General features: G+C 40.5%; 3 protein-coding genes across 3 annotated transcripts in view; 1 reads left to right on the top strand and 2 right to left on the bottom strand.

The window, feature by feature from the left end:
* LOC145441433 (interleukin-1 receptor accessory protein-like 1) overlaps window positions 1-19,523 on the top strand; it is a 391,709-nt gene that overhangs the window by 97,697 nt on the left and 274,489 nt on the right. The gene's annotated exons all lie outside the window — the stretch shown is intronic.
* Window positions 1-19,523, bottom strand: part of LOC145441429 (uncharacterized) — a 116,527-nt gene that overhangs the window by 70,698 nt on the left and 26,306 nt on the right. The window lies entirely within an intron of this gene.
* Window positions 8,363-9,272, bottom strand: LOC145441439 (uncharacterized). Its single transcript, XM_080319307.1, has one exon. The coding sequence runs from the start codon at window positions 9,071-9,073 to the stop codon at window positions 8,405-8,407; it is 669 nt and encodes a 222-aa protein (XP_080175433.1). The 5' UTR covers window positions 9,074-9,272; the 3' UTR covers window positions 8,363-8,404.

The raw sequence follows: 19,523 nt of genomic DNA on the forward strand, positions 1-19,523 counted from the left end.
GATGATTAGAACCATCGACATCGTCGCCGGTTCAGCAGTTGCACCACGCAGGCTAGATGTACTGATGATGTCCGCAGTCCGTAAATTCCCGCAAGGCGATCTACTCCGGCAAATCCCGCCATTGCACAAGAGGACTTGTTTACGTGGATAACATTGACGACAATTTTTGAAAGGTATAGCAGTTGCTGCTCCATCTAAGCCAGTGGTTCCCAACCTGCGGTACGCATACCAATAGTGGTACGCGAAGGTCTTCCAGGTGGTACGTGAGTAGATTTTGTTTTTTTCGACTTAAGGGAGGTATTAGTTCAGGTGGGGTCAACTAAGTTTTTTAAAGCCGTCGTCGTCTTGGGTATTAGCAATCCAACCAATGACTGTCTATGGCAGGGGTGGCCATCCTACCAATTGACTCCCGATTTCTTGACACATTTTAATTTAATCTTCAAATTTTCTTCGCGCTGTGCGCAATTCAAGATATAGCTTTATTTTTCGATTTCAATGGCCCTTTGCAATTAGAGCCTAACATTTCAGATTCGAAGAGTAGAGGAATATGATGCTCCCCATATTGAAATACCAACTCAGAATCGTGTAAACCTCAGTATACCGGCAATCGTGATGGGAGGTCAAGAAATAAGAGCATGCAGTCTGGCGAGATAGCACGGTGGTATAATCCGCGGCTGCAGCACCAATAGGTGAGGTTCGATTCCGACCGAGGTCGACCTCAGAATTCCTATACCCAAGTGTTGGAGGTTTACCTATAGGCTCCTCCTCGCCACCTCATCTGCGTAAGCGGTGTCTTACAAAAAGCCTAGACGTGGGCCGTGCTATAAGTCGTCAGTTTCGGAAAATAATGAAGAATATCGGCCTGGTGTATATGATCATAGTAGTCGACTAACACCATGAATACCACAAACAAACAAACAGCATGCAGCAAAGTGCCTAATAACAATTGGGCCACCAGAAGATGCATCATCATTTATAACTTGCCCTAAATTTTTGAAAACACCCCCTCCATCAACTCTACCGGTGAATCTGACCACATTCATGGGCTTAGAAAGGATAAATGTTTGATATATGTATGTATGGTATATGTAAAACTACTAATATTATTCACGAAATTCATTAGTAAATCTAAAAAATATTCGCGCATTGCGCGGTAACTTCTGCAGTGTCATAACGTCACCAGTGGCCAGCACTTGCGATTTCGGTGTATTTAGCAAGCCTATATCATTAAATAGATTAGTCTGGAGTTCACTAGAAATGGACATAGACACTCTAACGTGGGCATTTGGCGCCCGCCTATAGTTTATTACGACTATGCCCTGGAATACGGCCATGGGCTACATGAGTAATTGAAATGCGGCCGTGAATGGCAAAAAGGTTGGCCACCCCTGGCTTACGGCCAAGAGATCTAGTCGCGAAGCATTGGGATTCTTACCTAACCAAATTCCGTTTTAGTATATTTGACCACAAGAATTTCAAATGGATCCACTCCCGAAATTACATACTGCACCTTAAAATTGGCAGTTTAGTTTTCTGTTTCGCTGCCTTCGGCACCTCAACCCGGTGGAAACATTTCTTGACCACCTTCGGCTCGAGTAACTTATGTAGGTGGTCCACGAGCACCGCATAAGACCTCGAAATGGTACGTGGGTGGGAAAAGGTTGGGAACCACTGATGTAAGCAGTCAATGGTGGACTTCTCTGAATAATTTTGTCGCGTGAAAAGATTTATTGAATGCAAGAACCCCATTTGAGCATTTCATGCCAGGAAATAGCGCAAACCACTGTATTGTAGTTTCAGATGTTAATTCTCATCCCGTTCTCTTTTTTTTGCGGTATATACACCGACTCATGATACACATACACACTATCTGTGCATATTCATAGGCTACCATGAATGCATGATGTGCATATGCCGCTGGACAAGGAAGTGCATATGCAGTCTTTGCGACGTTCCAAGTCATGCACAGGCCGTGTTATTTTTGGCATTTCAGGAGCCAGATGCCAAAACTGCCAAAAATAAAAATGCCAAAAATAAGCCAAAAATATACCAAAAATAATACGGCCTGTCAAATAGTGTATTTCGTTCATGGTGTTGTGTTAACAGGACCGCGTTACAAGCGAGAAGAGCGTTTATAAAAGGCAGGTTTCTTAATCTGGGTCCAACCCACCCATTACGGGTGAAAGCATGGTGTCCTAAATGATGTGGGCATAGCGAGATTGAACGGCTGACTGCATTTGGTTTACGTCATACTTTCCATTTGTCCAAAGCAATTTTAGGACCATTTTTGACCGGCTTGTCGAGCGTAAATTTGTTAAAACGGGTATCAATGAGAAGCTGCCTCAGTACTGATTATTAAAATATAAATTATATTTTGTTCATGGAACTTGAAACCCCACAATCTACCACGATTTTTGCATAGTGATCGAGTTGAACACTGTGACAAACTGTCTGGCTATTCTGAGCTGCATAGTCTCGTTTTGCCAGACAGTCATGTTGCGTCAATGTTCTTAAACAGGCTAACCTTCCCAGGATTCTTCCATGCGAGTTGGTAATATTAAAGCCGCCTTAAGTGACAAAAGTCCTCCTAAAATAAATCGGTAGACTGAAGGAGAAATGATAGTCGGGCTATACTACACAGGAAACTCCTAGAAAAGGATCGGGAAGAAAATTCTTTCCGCGATGAGATCGATGGCACTGGCGAAGTGATCTCTATTCATGATGCATGGAAGGCGGTTCGGCCCTCCAAAGATTTTGAAGCTCTGAAAACCTTTTGTGGATGACTGGCAACATTCTTTCCCTAAACGGCTGCTGTTGAAGCCGATAATTCCCTGATTCGCTGGGCGAGAAATGAATTTAGGAGAAACTTAGCTGACCTGAGTTTGGAAGCACTGTTACAGTGCAAACGATTTAAATCTATTCAACAGCTGTAACAATCAGCTGTTGAGCGTGTTTGTTAGGCTTTTTTTTTGCTTATTGACACCGATTCTGGTAAATACTGCACATTTTGTGGTTTCGTTTGATATTATTAAACTATGAAATCGTTAGGTTTTTTCTTCTTCTTATTGTTTGTTGGCACTGAATATACGTGGATGCTGCACATTTTGTGGTGTCTTTTGACAAACTAGCCGAAATAAAGCGTTTTTAGGAATAATTCAAGTCTGAAACTATCTATTTAGATGACGATGCCAAAACTGCCAAAAATAAAAATCGAAAAATGCCAAAAATAAGTTATTTTTTGGCAGTTTTGGCATATGTCAAAAATAACACGGCCTGGTCATGCACCACCCCTCCATGCTATCCCAGTAATGCATGAGCGCCATGCAGGGAAGTCATGGATACCAGTGTTACTAATCAGGTCCTTGCTGGTCTCACCCGGCCGGGGATCGAACCCACGAACTACCGATCAAGAAGCCGGACGCTTCACCATTACGCTATATCTTGTCGGATCATCTGTAGCAGATCATTGCCGAAGAACACATGCTTGTTTGTTGTAAATGCAACTCGCACTCGTAACTTGACATAGCCTACTCAGCATATTGACAGAAATATTATTTCAATCGAAAGATGTATATGCAGTCAACTTCACTTCATTCGGAATCTTTCTCTTGGCTCACTTTTGGCCGAATTAAGCGGAGAATCAATCGTTTGGTTCATAGTCATGGTCATGCATAAAAGCATTAAAATATAGTACTACAGCTTAATAAATGCATTGCAGCAACGCTATACTGCAATAATTGGCACTTTTCGCATAAAATGCTCAAGAGTTTTGCGTTCAGGTTATACTTGTATTCAATATCTATAGTCCAGTGGTTCCCAACCTTTTTCGGTGTCAGGGCCAAATTTAGAATTTCATAGTACGGTCGGGGCCGCACGAATACCAGGGCAATGAAACGGACGCAAAATAGTCATCGAAATATGAAAATTGGCATTGTTCCGATCAATGGCTTGACGCCATTGGCCACTGTTATAGTCATTGTGTTGCTGATCTCCAATTGTTCAGAACAATCGACCATTGGTGGCTATTTCGGAGTAGTTTTATTGCCCTGGCGATATTTCATTTAGTTTTTGGAATCAGTGCGCTACTAGCTTTCGATAAAGACCGGACCCATCAAATTATTCGGACGCTTCGGTCGTGAGCTAACAGACTACCAATTATGCTGCTTTTCGGGGCGGTTTAGTAAGTCAGCTTTTATCGCCTATAGACGCGCGAAGCTCGAAAATTTTCTGCAATTCATGATTGAATCGGTCAATATGATCGGGAATTGCACATAAATTGCCATCGATTTTTATCCTCTCTCTGCTCACGTAATCAGTTTTACAGGTAGAGCCGAGGGAGGTATGTTTGAAAAGGTAGGGCCCCTCAATAATAATTAAACATCTTCGGGCGTACACCCGTTGGCAGGAACGAAACAGCACGATGCGTATGTATGCGACGATAAGGCCAATCAAGGTTTCAAGGCTTCGATAGTGAAAATTAGTATCGAAACTATAATTCTCATTAATATATTAACTTTCAGTGGCGAGGAGCGTATAATTTCAGTACTCGAAAAAATCGTTTTTACTGCTCGACTCGAATCATCAAAATTTCTACTTGATTCAGATCGAGTACTGGAATCATTGTGCCCAGTCCTACCCACGAGCAACCACGAAATTCCTCACCGATCGGTTGTGAACCACTGGCCTATAAAGTAGGCTACAAGCTGTAAAATGTCAAATGATGAGTTCCCCGACAGTGCAAACATCTACGATACAAACGAAATGCAGGTTGCAGAGAGATCTTGACTTTGTAATCAATTTTGACAATTTTTTGACCTAACGCTACAATTTCTGAAGAAATTTTGACTTATTTTGACATGTCATAAAAATCGCCCTAGTCATAACCTAGCGATAGGATTGCCAGCCCGTGTCCGGATTAAACAGAGAATGGTCCTAATTAATGGCCTTTTTTACGGCAAATTTCACTTATGTTCCATTCCCGGGTATTTGTGCCGAGCAAAGTGGTTTTCCGGGCTATTCGGTGTCCCGATTGAGCGGATTTAACTGTATACACATAGGATCCTGTCACTGGGGAATGAACCAACACAGCATTTCGGTGGAAATCGCGACACAATTAGGCAACAATATAACAAAAAAGGAAATGGTTTCATTGAAGCGAGAGCTCCGTTTATTGCGAGCGAAGTTAGTAACTGGCGAGTAAACGCTTCAACATGCATGCATTGAAAAGAGACGCGTAAACATTCACAAATTGGCAATCAAATAATCACACGATCGACGAGCGCGCCTTGTAGAGCCGCTACACCATCCCCCTCCAGCGGCGGGGATCCTCAGGAACCGTAGCGAGATGGAGGATGCCTGTTGCGTTTCGATCTTCTTGCATTTTGAAGATCGCGCGGTTGCTCGATCTCACTTGGTTGCCGCGGTGGTCTGCCCCGTCTTACAGGTTGTGCTACTTCCACTGGTTCGTTTAGATCCATATACGCCGGCTTTAGACGATCGACGGACACCACTTCTGTTCTGCCGCCCATGGATAGCGTAAATGATTTCGTCGATTTCTTCAGAACCTTGTACGGTCCGTCGTAAGGTTTGGTCAACGGTGGTCGGTGTGCATCCTTTCGAATGAACACGTATGTGCATTCTTTCAAACTTCCGGGAACTGCGGTTTTTGACGTGCCGTGTCGTGACATAGGACGTGGAAGGAGATTGCGAATCTTCTCCTGCAACGTTGGCAAATCCCGATGTGCGCTTTCTCCTGAAAAATAAACAAAATCGCCGGGAACCGTCAATGGAGCACCGTACACAAGTTCGGCCGAAGAGGCGTCCAAATCCTCTTTGGGTGTTGTGCGGATGCCTAAAAGAACCCATGGTAGCTCATCCAGCCAGTTGGGACCAGTGAGTCTTGCCATAAGGGAACTTTTCAAATGTCGATGGAAGCGTTCCACGAGGCCATTGGCTTGCGGGTGAAAACTAGTCGTTCTGTGTAGGATCACGCCTAGTAGCTGATTGAGTTGGGCCCATAAATGCGAAGTAAATTGCGGTCCTCGATCGGAGGAAATGTGTGCTGGAATACCGAAGCGCGCCACCCAGTTGGCGATGAATGCCCTAGCGCACGTTAATGTCGTCGAGTCCTCCATTGGTATCGCCTCCGGCCAGCGAGTGAAACGATCTACTACTGTCAGCAGGTACGTTTTACCTTGTGACATTGGCAATGGTCCTACGATGTCAATGTTTACCGACTGAAAACGAGAAGTTGTAGGTGGATAATCCGCTAGCGGTGCCCGGATGTGTGTGTGTACTTTAGCGCGTTGACACGGAACACATTGTTTTGCCCATAATCCGACCTCTTTCTTCAACCCATGCCATACAAATTTTGATGCCACCAGTTTTCGTGTTGTTCTGATCGAAGGATGCGAGAGTCCGTGTACCACTTCAAAGACTTTCCTTCGCCAAGGGCGAGGGACTACTGGACGTGGCGTACCTCTAGAAGTGTCGCAAAGTAAGGTAAGGCCGGCCGTTCCAAGCGGAACGTTTTCGATGCGTAGATTTGATATTGCCGTACGATATGCTTGTACCTCCGGGTCAAGCTGGGCTTTCGCCATTGCCTCATAATCTAAGTCGAGTAACGGGTTCTGTACATTAGAAATTGCAATTCGCGAAAGAGCGTCAGCTACACGATTGTTTTTCCCATCAATATGCTGAATATCTGTGGTATACTCAGAGACTGCCGACAGGTGACGTTGCTGACGCGCCGACCAAGGCTCAGATATCTTCGCAAATGCGAACGTCAGTGGCTTGTGGTCAGTAAAGGCTGTAAAGTTGCGGCCCTCAAGAAAATACCGGAAATGTCGAATGGCAAGGTGCAGAGCCAACAGTTCCCGATCAAAAGCACTGTACTTGAGCTCCGGTGGTCGGAGCTGTTTACTGAAGAACGCTAATGGCCTCCAGCGTTGGTCTATGAATTGCTCCAAAACTGCCCCAACTGCGTATTGCGAGGCATCGACCGTCAAAGCAGTCTTTGCATCTGGTGAAGGATGATGCAGGAGTGTGGAGCTGGCTAGAGCTTCTTTTGCTTTTGCCATTGCAGTGTCCATCTCAGTTGTCCAAAGTAGCGTTTTTGGATTTCCGGAAAGAGCACCATAGAGAGGCATCATGATTTTCGCTGCCTCGGGTATGAATCGATGATAAAAATTGATCATCCCCGTAAATTCCTGAAGGCCTTTCACTGTTGTGGGCCGGGGGAATTTCAAAATTGCGTCTACCTTTCCGGGTAGTGGTTTAGCACCGTGATTATCGACCCGGTGGCCGAGGAAATCTATGACGGGTTTTCCGAACTGGCATTTATCGATGTTTATGACCAGTCCGTGCTTGGATAGCCTTCCGAAAAGTTCGTGAAGATGTCGTTTGTGTTGCGAGAGCGATTCGCTCGCTACCAAGATATCGTCGAGGTAGACAAAGACAAAATCAAGTGACTGGCAAACCATGTCCATCATTCGCTGAAATGTCTGCGCTGCGTTTTTAAGCCCGAATGGCATGCGTAGGAATTCGAACAATCCGAATGGTGTGGTAATAGCCGTTTTCGGAATGTCATCAGGTGCCACGGGAACCTGATGGTAGCCTCGCACCAAGTCGATTTTAGAAAAGACATTTGATCCCGCGAGACGCGCGGTGAAGTCTTGAAGATGTGGGATGGGGTAACGGTCTGGTTGCGTGGCGGTATTAAGACGCCTGTAATCTCCACAAGGCCGCCACCCTCCGGAACCCTTGGGCACCATGTGCTAAGGCGAAGACCATTGGCTCGAAGAACGGCGGATGATTCCCAACTCTAGCATTTTATTGAACTCAGTTTGTGCGATGGCGAGTTTATCAGTTGCCAATCGTCTTGCACGAGAATGAATAGGCTGTCCGGTAGTTGAGATGAGATGCTCCACCTTGTGCTTGGGTTGTACATGCGTAAAATGCGGGGTAATAATCTCGGGAAATTCGGCTAAGATTTGCGCGTAGCAAGACCTTCCCGTGCTGACAGAATTAAGACCAAGCGAAATGTGTTCACTAATACCGAGAGGAACGCTGGTTAGGGAATGCAAATGAATAAGACGATGGTGTTTGACATCAACCAGCAAATCTTGCGCCCTAAGGAAATCTGCTCCCAGCAACGGCTGGGACACGTCAGCCAAGGTAAATTCCCAACCATATTTGCCTGACGGGAAAACCAAAGAAAGACGCTTGGTTCCGTAAGTACGTATGATGCTTCCGTTCGCGGCCGTAAGCAGCGGACCAGAGGTTTTGTGTCTCCGTTCGAGCCTGGTGGGTGGGAATACGCTCACTTCCGCCCCGGTATCGACAAGAAAAAGGAAATTGGACCTCAGGTCTTGCAGGTAAAATAATTTGTTGCCGGTTGCCCCGTTTACTGCGGACAACCGGCTTTGTCGTTTTCCTGCTGCCAAGAACAGGGAGGGCAACATTGTCGTGCCTTCTTGCCAAATCGTCGATGGTAGAAGCAGAAGTTTGAAACCGTTTCCATCGTATTAGGACTGGTCGGTTTGTTCTTACTCAATTTACTAATTCTGTAATCGCTGGATCTCGATAGCCACATTTGATCCGCCCGCTGAGCCAAATCTCGGGGGTTATCTAGATCCTCTTTTGCCAGCACTATCCGTATGTTTTCCGGCATTTGCTGTAAGAATAAGTGTTTGAAAAGGAAGCAAGGGTGATGATCTCCTAGCAATGCGAGCATTTCGTCCATCATCTCTGTCGGTTTTCTGTCGCCAAGAGGTGACATATTTAACAGACGTGCAGCTCGCTCTTGTGGAGACAAGGCAAAAGACTGTAATAACTTGCTTTTGATCGTGTTATACTTCTCTGCCTGTGGAGGATTGTCCAAGAGTTCTATCAGTCGTTTTGCTGTGGTCTGATCTAAAGCTGAAACTACGTAATAGAATTTGGTTTCGTCTGCAGTTACTCCTTTCAAGGCGAACTGTGCTTCCGCCTGTCGAAACCAAACTCGTGGCTCCTCTGCCCAAAAGGTTGGAAGCTTAACAGCTACCGCATTCTGCTTGCCTGCTTGCTGATCCATGCTCGTAGTCGTAGTGCAGGAATACGTTCCTGCTCGTCGGGGTCACCAATGAAGCGAGAGCTCCGTTTATTGCGAGCGAAGTTAGTAACTGGCGAGTAAACGCTTCAACATGCATGCATTGAAAAGAGACGCGTAAACATTCACAAATTGGCAATCAAATAATCACACGATCGACGAGCGCGCCTTGTAGAGCCGCTACATCATACTTATAATTACAACCATTGGCTCCCCAAGTACAAGCAAATCGCAAAAGAGGGTATTGTCTCTGCTTTGGTGCTCTTGTTGGTAGGCAGGACCGTAACTGCCGCACCCAAACCCCCTAGTTGAAGGGGGTGAGCTCGCTCGAAGGGGGCCCAAAATTATTTCGTGGATTAGCATAAATTTTAGAGTATTTTTGGAAAATTTATGCAGCTTTTTCGAATTTTTTTCGCGCCTGGCGCGATTTCAAATTGCAATTTTTCTTGATTATTGGGTCCTTTTCCCCAAAGAAAAAATACGCAATATTTATAGAAATGGGCATATCGGCGTTGGCCATTATTGCGCCAAGACGCATCAAGACATACAAAGATTTAGGCCATGTAACATGCGACTTCAAGAAGTGTGCCAGAACAATCGGCAGCGAGAAAACCTTGGCCGAAAAGGACTATCTCTATGTTGACCGAAAGGTTCGTTACAAAATACATATAGGTTTAATTGTCCATAGGCGCCCGAATGACTGGCGCCGACTGTTCCTGTCTTGGAAATCTGAACCTCACAAGACAAATACCATCCCGCTGGAAAAAATTTTATGCTAGCGAATAAATGCAAATTTGAAATCGTGTGCGTCTCTTAGCTTAGTACGTTTATGCAATTCTATATTTTTTGATACAGACTGAGGTAACGAAATAACATCATGTAACGAAGTCATACCAACTTGTCCGCCCGCCAGAAGATGTTTAATTATTATTTACGGGCCCTACAATTTCCAAGACGCCTCACTCATCAGCTCTACCGATAAATCTGATTACGTGAGGACAAGAAATTGGTAGCAATATATATGCAATTCCCAATCATATTGACCGATTCAAACATGATTTATAAAAATATTTTGCGCCTTGCACGTTTATGCGAGAAGAGCTGACTCACTCAGACCTGGGCAAAGTGCGGCCCGCGTAGCTATTCTGTGCGGCTCGCGAGAGGATGCTTGGAATTCGGAACATGAAACCATAGGCTGTGTCAACTGCACAGGAAATTCGTTTTCTTTGAAGGCTGTTAATTAACACGCCACGATTACGCTGCCTACGTAACTCGCATGCGTAATCCAGATTCAAAATAAAGTCAATGTAGCAACGTATGATTATCAGTTAATGTCACAAGAAATCACTCTTTTCATATAGTTTAGCTCAAAATTTATTTGTTGTCATTGTCACATTGCCAATTATACGTTAGTAGTATATATGATCGGTCGTGGTGTGGCAGGGGTTCTTATGGGTGCGGCGGTGATGTGCCTGAAAACCCGGTGCGGTGATGATGGTACCAGTAGTAGGGTTTGAATCGATATAGCCACACCAATCAAATTACGCCACGTCTCCCTAATTGCCACGCCAACATTGCCACATCATCCACCCATTGCCACACCTATAGGATGCCCCTTGCCACATCATCCGCCCATTGCCGCACCTGTACGACGCCCATTGCCACATCATCGGTCACGCCTATAGTGCCACATCATCCGCCTATATGACGCCTATTGCCACATCATCAGCCACGTCTACAGTACCATATCATCCACCTATATGACGATCATCAAGCGCCACGCCTATAGTGCCACATCATCCATCCATTGCTATATCATCACTGCATTGATTGCCGCATCTTGATACTTTTCTCAGATATTCTATTATGTGTATTTAGGACTAATGTCATACGTCCATATTTTTTAGACTTGATTTTATGTGTACAAGTTACGGTTTCTGCAGTCTCCACATTTTACGACTTATGATTTCCACGTCAAAACTTACCTGGCTAGAATCGACAGATATTCTATTATGTGTATTTAGGACTATGTATTTAAATTCCGATTCAGATTATACATAACTGCGAAAACTATGATATTTATGCAAGGCTATATTATCCGGATGATATTAATATGTGTATTTAGGACTTTATATTTTCGCGGATAATATGAGCTCTCAGATAACACATTTCTGTGAATGTGAATTTGAATTCAATTGATTTATGTGCGTATTTATATCTGCAATAACACTTCGATAACGGAAACCAGTTATTGTCATGATAACCAAAAAGTATGATGTATATGCAAGGCTATATTCGCCAGATATTATTATTATGTGTATTTAGGACTTTGTATTTTCACGGATAATATGAGCAACGCTGAACTAGGTGTGGTTTTATATGATGATATATCAAAATTCAACACATCATCACTAATTACTTAATATAAAATGCGATTTTGAGCGCTGCTACTTGATAATATTAATCCCTACGCTTCTGATGCATGATTTTTTGTGATAAGGACCTAGGTAACATTCAGAGTCTGCAACGATTGTTTGGATATACATTATAGCAATACCCCACTAAACTATAGGCAGTTATATTACTCTATTGGTCAGAGATAACTCATCCGTCCATATTTTTAAACTTGATTTTATGTATACAAGTTACGGTCTCTGCAGCCTCCACATTTTACGACTTATTTTCATTAGACGCGGGCAAGCGATTCTCAAGTTCGGAGCTACGGAAACAAATCACTAGCATGTGCGCGTTCCGAATAGTCTTGTATAATTTCCTAAAGTCGTAACAGCTTAGTAGCATATACGCGAATCCCAAGCGAAAATAATCGAACGAACTATAGCCGCAGGCGTGCGATTCGCAGGGCTTTAATTATACAAACACTTCCGATGCCTGTACGCGAACCCCTGCGTTATAACGATTAGGTCTAAGTAGCGCGTTCTGAAGCCGTAAATTTAGTCAACATCATTGGGATAGCCATGATGTAAAGATGGTGATCGAGTGTGACAATAGCACTGGTCAAGGTTAGACAAACATAACCTTAAACTACTCTCTACTTCACAAAATATAAAGTTATAAAAGTAAGCAAATTTCTATGAAAACCCGTTAAATAGAAGTAAAATTAGCCTAGAAACATAACTACTTACTGAAAAATCGTTACGTAGAAGTGGAGTTAGTCTACGAACATAACCACTTACTTACTTTCAAATCTCTACTTGTACTTGTATTCGAGCAGAATTGCGACCGATGCATTATTGACTTTAATACTATGTACTTTAAATTATCCACACCTATGAGTCGAAATGTTGTTAAGTTACTCATGTTTTCAACATAACCTAAACGCAAAGTGAACGAATTTCCATGTTGATCAAATACCACAAACTTTGCTTGCTTTCAGAGTTAGTGACTAAGCGCATCACAGAATTTACCCGAAAAAGTCGGTACTCCAAAAATTTTGTAAAGTAGAGCTTTTGGCGTTGGACTTAAGTTCCAATGAACAAGTGTTCACGTAGGTTCGAGGTCTGAATGAGTCTTTTAAAGTAAATAGAAACGAAAAAACTAATCGAAAAAATTTACGAAGTTTGGATGCGGCATATTTATGTTTTTTAAAAATTATTCATACCCACGATTCGAAATATTGCTAACTAACTTATGTTTTCGACATAACATAAGCGTGTAGTGTACAAATTTCGATGTTGCGCAAATACCACAAACTTTGCTTGCTTTCAGAGCTGACAACTAAATGCAAGACAGACTTTACGCAAAAAACTTATACTTGAGCACTACGAAATGTACAAGTACTTTACCTTTACACGACGTTTTTTGTCAAATGAATACTACTTTTAATAAAAAATAAAAAAGAGCGAAAAACTACATTTTATCCCGGAACGCAACATGAGAAATCGTTTCGATAATATCCAACATGGTGGTTCACTTCGAGGGTAATTTGTAAAACTCAAATATTGCATGGTAGGACTTCGCAAATTTTCGATTTATTTTTGCTATTTTTCTATTTCGTTAGTTCTCCGCCTTCAAATATCATGTTATACAAATATTATGTATGCGGAACAAGTATAAATCTGACTATGTTGTTGCTATTTACAAAGTTACCTCCCTCAGTAACCAATTTCGCGTAGACTATGCAATTTTGTAAGGTATATAGAAAACTACTTTTAAACTGTTACACTTATACTGCGAGTAGCGTTACACTGAATATTGAGTTGCTATTCTGAAAATTTTGTCAAGTTAATAGTTTAAAAACTTATACTTCTGCACTACGAAATGTACAAGTACTTTACCTTTACACGACGTTTTTGTAAAATGAATACTAATTTTATTAAAAAATAAAAAAGAGCGAAAAATTACATTTTATCCCGGAACGCAACAAGAAAATTCGTGTGAATTTGTAAACTGCTTATTCATGACATAATAATAATTCTACTTGTACACTTTTTCACATTTTATAACACTTTTAGTCGTACTTAACAGTTTCAGTTTTAAATAAAATTCGGAATATAAACTAATCGAAAAATTCGGTAACCAATTTCGCGTAGGCTATGCATACAAATGAGGAAAGTTACATCAACGCGTGTTAACTAGTTGTATCGAGTTATCGAATGATTTTTTTCTTACATCAAAACAACTAGAATGTGTAACTACATTAAAAATCGTTCCTAACCCTTTACACACCATCGATAAATCGTACAAGCAACAAGTTTCGAGAATCGAGTTTTTAAATAACGTGAAAGTATCACACCACAAACTGCGCTAGCCTTCAAAGTTGATAAGTAAACAAGTACTTGCACTCCATCAGAATACCAAAGTAGCAGAAGTATAGACATAGAATGCTAACTTTCTTCGTAAATAGCTACTTCTAGCTTAATTTAATGGATTTATCTGAGATCATTGCTTTACTTAATCTCTCCAAAATGTGCATTATACAAGTACGTCACCATCGAATCCCTCTGGCTATAACTATCTGGCAGTATAATTGCGGCAAATACTCGAGTACTAATTTTGAAGTAGCTTAGGTATCTAAATGAGCTCTAGGACATTTTGATTATGCAGCATACCAAATTTCCTCACGCATTTCATAATGGAACAACTTTGAAATTAACGCGGCTCTACATCGACTTTTTAAAGTGTTAAGTTGTTGTATTATGTAGCTGGTAATTGGTGCACGTAAGTCAAGGTTCGAACCAACTTGTGTTAACTTGCGTTATTATGTACCTAGTAATTGGTGCGAGTAATCCCGCAACTGCTGCTGTTCAATGGCTTTAGCGCGTTCTTACCAAGTACCTTAATAAGGATAGACAGCCCCAAGCAGATAATGTAAGTATGTATGTATGAATGATGGGTCTTATGGTGCTTGATGATAGAAGCTGGTCTTCTATTCTATATTCCGAAATAATCAAGCTGGTGGTTTTACCAGCACCGCGGCACATAGAAACTTTAGTAGAATCACATATTATAACTTCTCACGTTCACTCAAGTAAATCTAATTTGATACTCGAGTACTGAACCTTAATTTTCCAGCAGCGTGATAAACGCCGTCAGATGGTACTCAACATCGCGCAATTCCGCTCGAATACAAGTAAAAGTACATATTTCAAAGTAAGTAAGTAAGTGAGTAACTGGTTATGTTTGTAGACTATATCTCCACTTCTATCGTTCAGAGATGTTGAGCAGAGAAGTACATGTATTTCTTCAAAGTACACAAGTGTTTTTTTGCCTACATGCACCAACTACTCAAGTGTTTATGATATAGGCCTGTTTCAAATTCAAGACAGTTTCAGTATTAAACAAAATGGACCTTGAATACTAACTTTTACAATGTGAAATTTTGTATGCATAAACTAAGAAACGTTACTTTTACAATGGTTCGGTATGATTTCTATATTATCCCACTCTCGTTATTGGACCGCGGTGTGACGCCGAGCTATATCTCGATGCCTAGGCTTCCGCATTTATTTATTTTTTCGATTTATTCTGCCCTATTTAGATTTAACATAAGGAAGGGCATTTCACTCATAAAATTCGGAATACGTATTTGCTCGAGTTAACCCTTTGTGGACTGAATATATTCTCTATGGTTGGAAAAATTATTTCTATGCGTAACTATAATTGTTTTACCTCAACTTAAACATCGGTCAACAAAATTTAAATTTTTCTTTTATTATTTATAATTTTAAATGTTTGTCGCAAATTTGCGACATCAGGCTTTCGCGACAAAAATCGAAACAAAACACGTCAATTTTGACAATTCAAATTACTGGTCAAAATTAGCAAAACAGTTATAGTTTTTGTTCGGGCACAGACGTACATGACATTTGACACATTTTATACAGCTGGTTGTTCTTCATAGGTATGTCTCTTGCAAGATCAACTTTAGCGACGAAATTACAGATGTAATTAGGTTTCAACACTTTTACAATGATTTGTCTTGCTTCCTATAACATCCCACTCGATGCCCTCGTTATTAGGCTGTAATCTCAGCCTGAGCTATGTCTTGAAGCCTACGGGACTCTGCAAATTGTTTCGGTTTATTCTGTCCGTTTCAATTTAAGATAACGAAACCCATTTTATCAATATATCGATGCCTACGGTACTCTACAAAATTTTCTGATTAATTCTTCCTATGCTTATTTATCATAAGAAAGATGATTTGACACCTAAAGTACGAAATACTTGTTCGCTTGAGCTGAGCCGCAGCGCTTGGAGTGGAATTTTACGGGGTATGTGGACTCATTTCGTAGGGCTATATGCCATAGGAGCATACTTTACACTCCAATTCGATTCCCACACATTCCATATAATTACTAACAGAACCATTGAGTACCAGCCTTGACATTTTCCGTAGTACTAGATGGCATGTATACAATTTCATGACATCCGACAGTACGACGGAGACTATCAAAATATCGAAAGAAGCCCTCTATTCATTTCTGAAATAATCAAGGTTTTATCAGGACTTCCCTTCATGTAAACTCCAGCAGAATCACTAATAACCTCTCAAGTTTACTCAATTTACTCTAATTTGATACTCGTGTACCAAATCCCTATTTTCCGCAAGTATGATAGAGGCTATCGCTCGATACTCAACGATTCGTAATTTTCGTGGAATACAAGTACAATTAGGGATTGAAAAGTCACTGATATAGGTGGTTATGTTTGTAGGATATTTACACTTCTACTTACCGGTTTTTCAGGAGAAACTACCTACTTTTAGGACTTTCTATTATAAAGTAGTTCGAGGTTACGTTCGTATCACCTTGACAAGTGCTATTATCAAAAACTGCTTTTGCTAAACTCTTACACTTTCACTAAACTTCTACACTGAATCTTGTAAAGTAGATAGAAAAGGAAAACTGTTAACATAAGGTAAGTGAGAAGCACGCAAATTTCGATGGCATACAAATGTCACAAACTGCGCTAACTTCCAGAGTTATTAAGTATAGTACTCGTACTTCTTGAGAATACCCAAGTAGGTTTTTTGCCTACATGCACTAAATACTCTCAAGTCCTTATGATATTGGAGTACATCAACTTCATGATAGCTAGAGGATTAAACAGAAATAGACCTAGAGTACTAACGTTTTACTTACTCGGAAATGACTACTTCTACCTTATTTTAAAGGATACCTCGTTCGAAGCGAAATTTTATGTGGTTTTTGGATAATATCCAAGATGTAGGCTCACTTAAAAGGGTACATCGTAAAACTCAGATATTGCGCAGTGAGAGTTCGCAAATTATCGAAGTATTTTTTTGTTATTTTTATTGTGATAAGTCATTCTGCAGCGCGAAAATGCGTCGTAGGATATAGATGAAACTAGCAACACTCATCAAGACCGCTGAAAACAGTACATTTCAACATTTAGTAGCAGTAAATTTCTAATAAAGTACAAGAAGTGATGATTTCCGAGTGAGTTAAAAAGTAAGTATTGCAGGTATAGTTTACCTGAAAACCGAATACTCTGAAATAGAAGTAGATGCAGTGTAAATAGTTTATCACTTGATTAAGTATAGCGCAAGCAAATAAAACCTATACTTGAATACTACAAAATGCACGAGTACTTCGCTATCGACTCACTCCATGTAATAAGTGACTACGGTTTAAGACTGCTTTTACCGATACTCGTCAGTTTCAGTTTTAGATAGAATTCGGAAACCAAATAATTTCATAAACATAAGCTACTTAAATGAATTTACTCGAATGTACTATGCCGCGATGATAAGATTAATTATAATATACTTATCATGTTACAGCGATTTTTCTAGCATAGAAAATCTTTAAAATGTAGTAAGCAGGCCAATATGAAGATATTCGTTGAGCTGAATAAACATAAAAAATACTCTAGACTGCTTTATCGGTACTTAACAGTTTCAGTTTTAGATAAAATTTGTCCCTTTCACCTATAATTACAACTCCTCGCTATCTAAACATGTTTAGAATATATTATTTGCGATGATACGAACCCGTAAAGTACTCAAGTAGCTTTTCGTAGGATATAGATGTAACTGACACCGCTCACCAAGACCCCTGGTCCACTGAGAAAAGTACATTGTAGCAGTAAAGTCCTACCAAAGTACAAGAAGTAATGATTTCCGAGTGAGTTTAAAAGTAAGTATTGAAGGTATAGTTTGGTCAAAACCTAAAAACTCTGAAATAGAAGTAGATGCAGTGTAAATAGTTAATCACTTCATTAAGTATAGCGCAAGCAGGCCAAACCTATACTTGAGTACTCCAAAATGTACGAGTACTTCGCTATGTTCTTCCTCCTCGTAAAAAGTGACTAGGTTTTAGAGTACTTTATCGGTACTTGACAGTTTCAGTTTTAGATAAAATTTGGTAGGACTTTAAATTTTAAAGTAGTTTGAGCTTACGTTTGTATCACCTTGACAAGTAACATTATCAGACATGAAAATGATACTATCACCTAATACAGAAGTTAACACACGTCCATGTGCTTCGGAATTCACGAGAAATTGCTTACTAAGAGAAGTATATTCTTGTATACACAATAGTGGAGAGAATATTTAAAATGTAGTAAGCAGGCCGATGGGTATTCTTTGAGTTGCATAAGCATAAAAAACATTCACGCGCGCGTGTCTTAGTATTAGGTGGTATAGGGTTAGGAAGAATTAGGTTAAGGAGCGCGCGTGAATGTTTTTTATGCTTATGCAACTCAAAGAATACCCATCGGCCTGCTTACTACATTTTAAATATTCTCTCCACTATTGTGTATACAAGAATATACTTCTCTTAGTAAGCAATTTCTCGTGAATTCCGAAGCACATGGACGTGTGTTAACTTCTGTATTAGGTGATAGTATCATTTTCATGTCTGATAATGTTACTTGTCAAGGTGATACAAACGTAAGCTCAAACTACTTTAAAATTTAAAGTCCTACCAAATTTTATCTAAAACTGAAACTGTCAAGTACCGATAAAGTACTCTAAAACCTAGTCACTTTTTACGAGGAGGAAGAACATAGCGAAGTACTCGTACATTTTGGAGTACTCAAGTATAGGTTTGGCCTGCTTGCGCTATACTTAATGAAGTGATTAACTATTTACACTGCATCTACTTCTATTTCAGAGTTTTTAGGTTTTGACCAAACTATACCTTCAATACTTACTTTTAAACTCACTCGGAAATCATTACTTCTTGTACTTTGGTAGGACTTTACTGCTACAATGTACTTTTCTCAGTGGACCAGGGGTCTTGGTGAGCGGTGTCAGTTACATCTATATCCTACGAAAAGCTACTTGAGTACTTTACGGGTTCGTATCATCGCAAATAATATATTCTAAACATGTTTAGATAGCGAGGAGTTGTAATTATAGGTGAAAGGGACAAATTTTATCTAAAACTGAAACTGTTAAGTACCGATAAAGCAGTCTAGAGTATTTTTTATGTTTATTCAGCTCAACGAATATCTTCATATTGGCCTGCTTACTACATTTTAAAGATTTTCTATGCTAGAAAAATCGCTGTAACATGATAAGTATATTATAATTAATCTTATCATCGCGGCATAGTACATTCGAGTAAATTCATTTAAGTAGCTTATGTTTATGAAATTATTTGGTTTCCGAATTCTATCTAAAACTGAAACTGACGAGTATCGGTAAAAGCAGTCTTAAACCGTAGTCACTTATTACATGGAGTGAGTCGATAGCGAAGTACTCGTGCATTTTGTAGTATTCAAGTATAGGTTTTATTTGCTTGCGCTATACTTAATCAAGTGATAAACTATTTACACTGCATCTACTTCTATTTCAGAGTATTCGGTTTTCAGGTAAACTATACCTGCAATACTTACTTTTTAACTCACTCGGAAATCATCACTTCTTGTACTTTATTAGAAATTTACTGCTACTAAATGTTGAAATGTACTGTTTTCAGCGGTCTTGATGAGTGTTGCTAGTTTCATC

The sequence above is a fragment of the Botryllus schlosseri genome, chromosome 6 (genome assembly GCF_051294905.1).
Source record: "Botryllus schlosseri isolate E-star chromosome 6, Bs_hap1, whole genome shotgun sequence".
Classification (NCBI taxonomy): domain Eukaryota; kingdom Metazoa; phylum Chordata; class Ascidiacea; order Stolidobranchia; family Styelidae; genus Botryllus; species Botryllus schlosseri.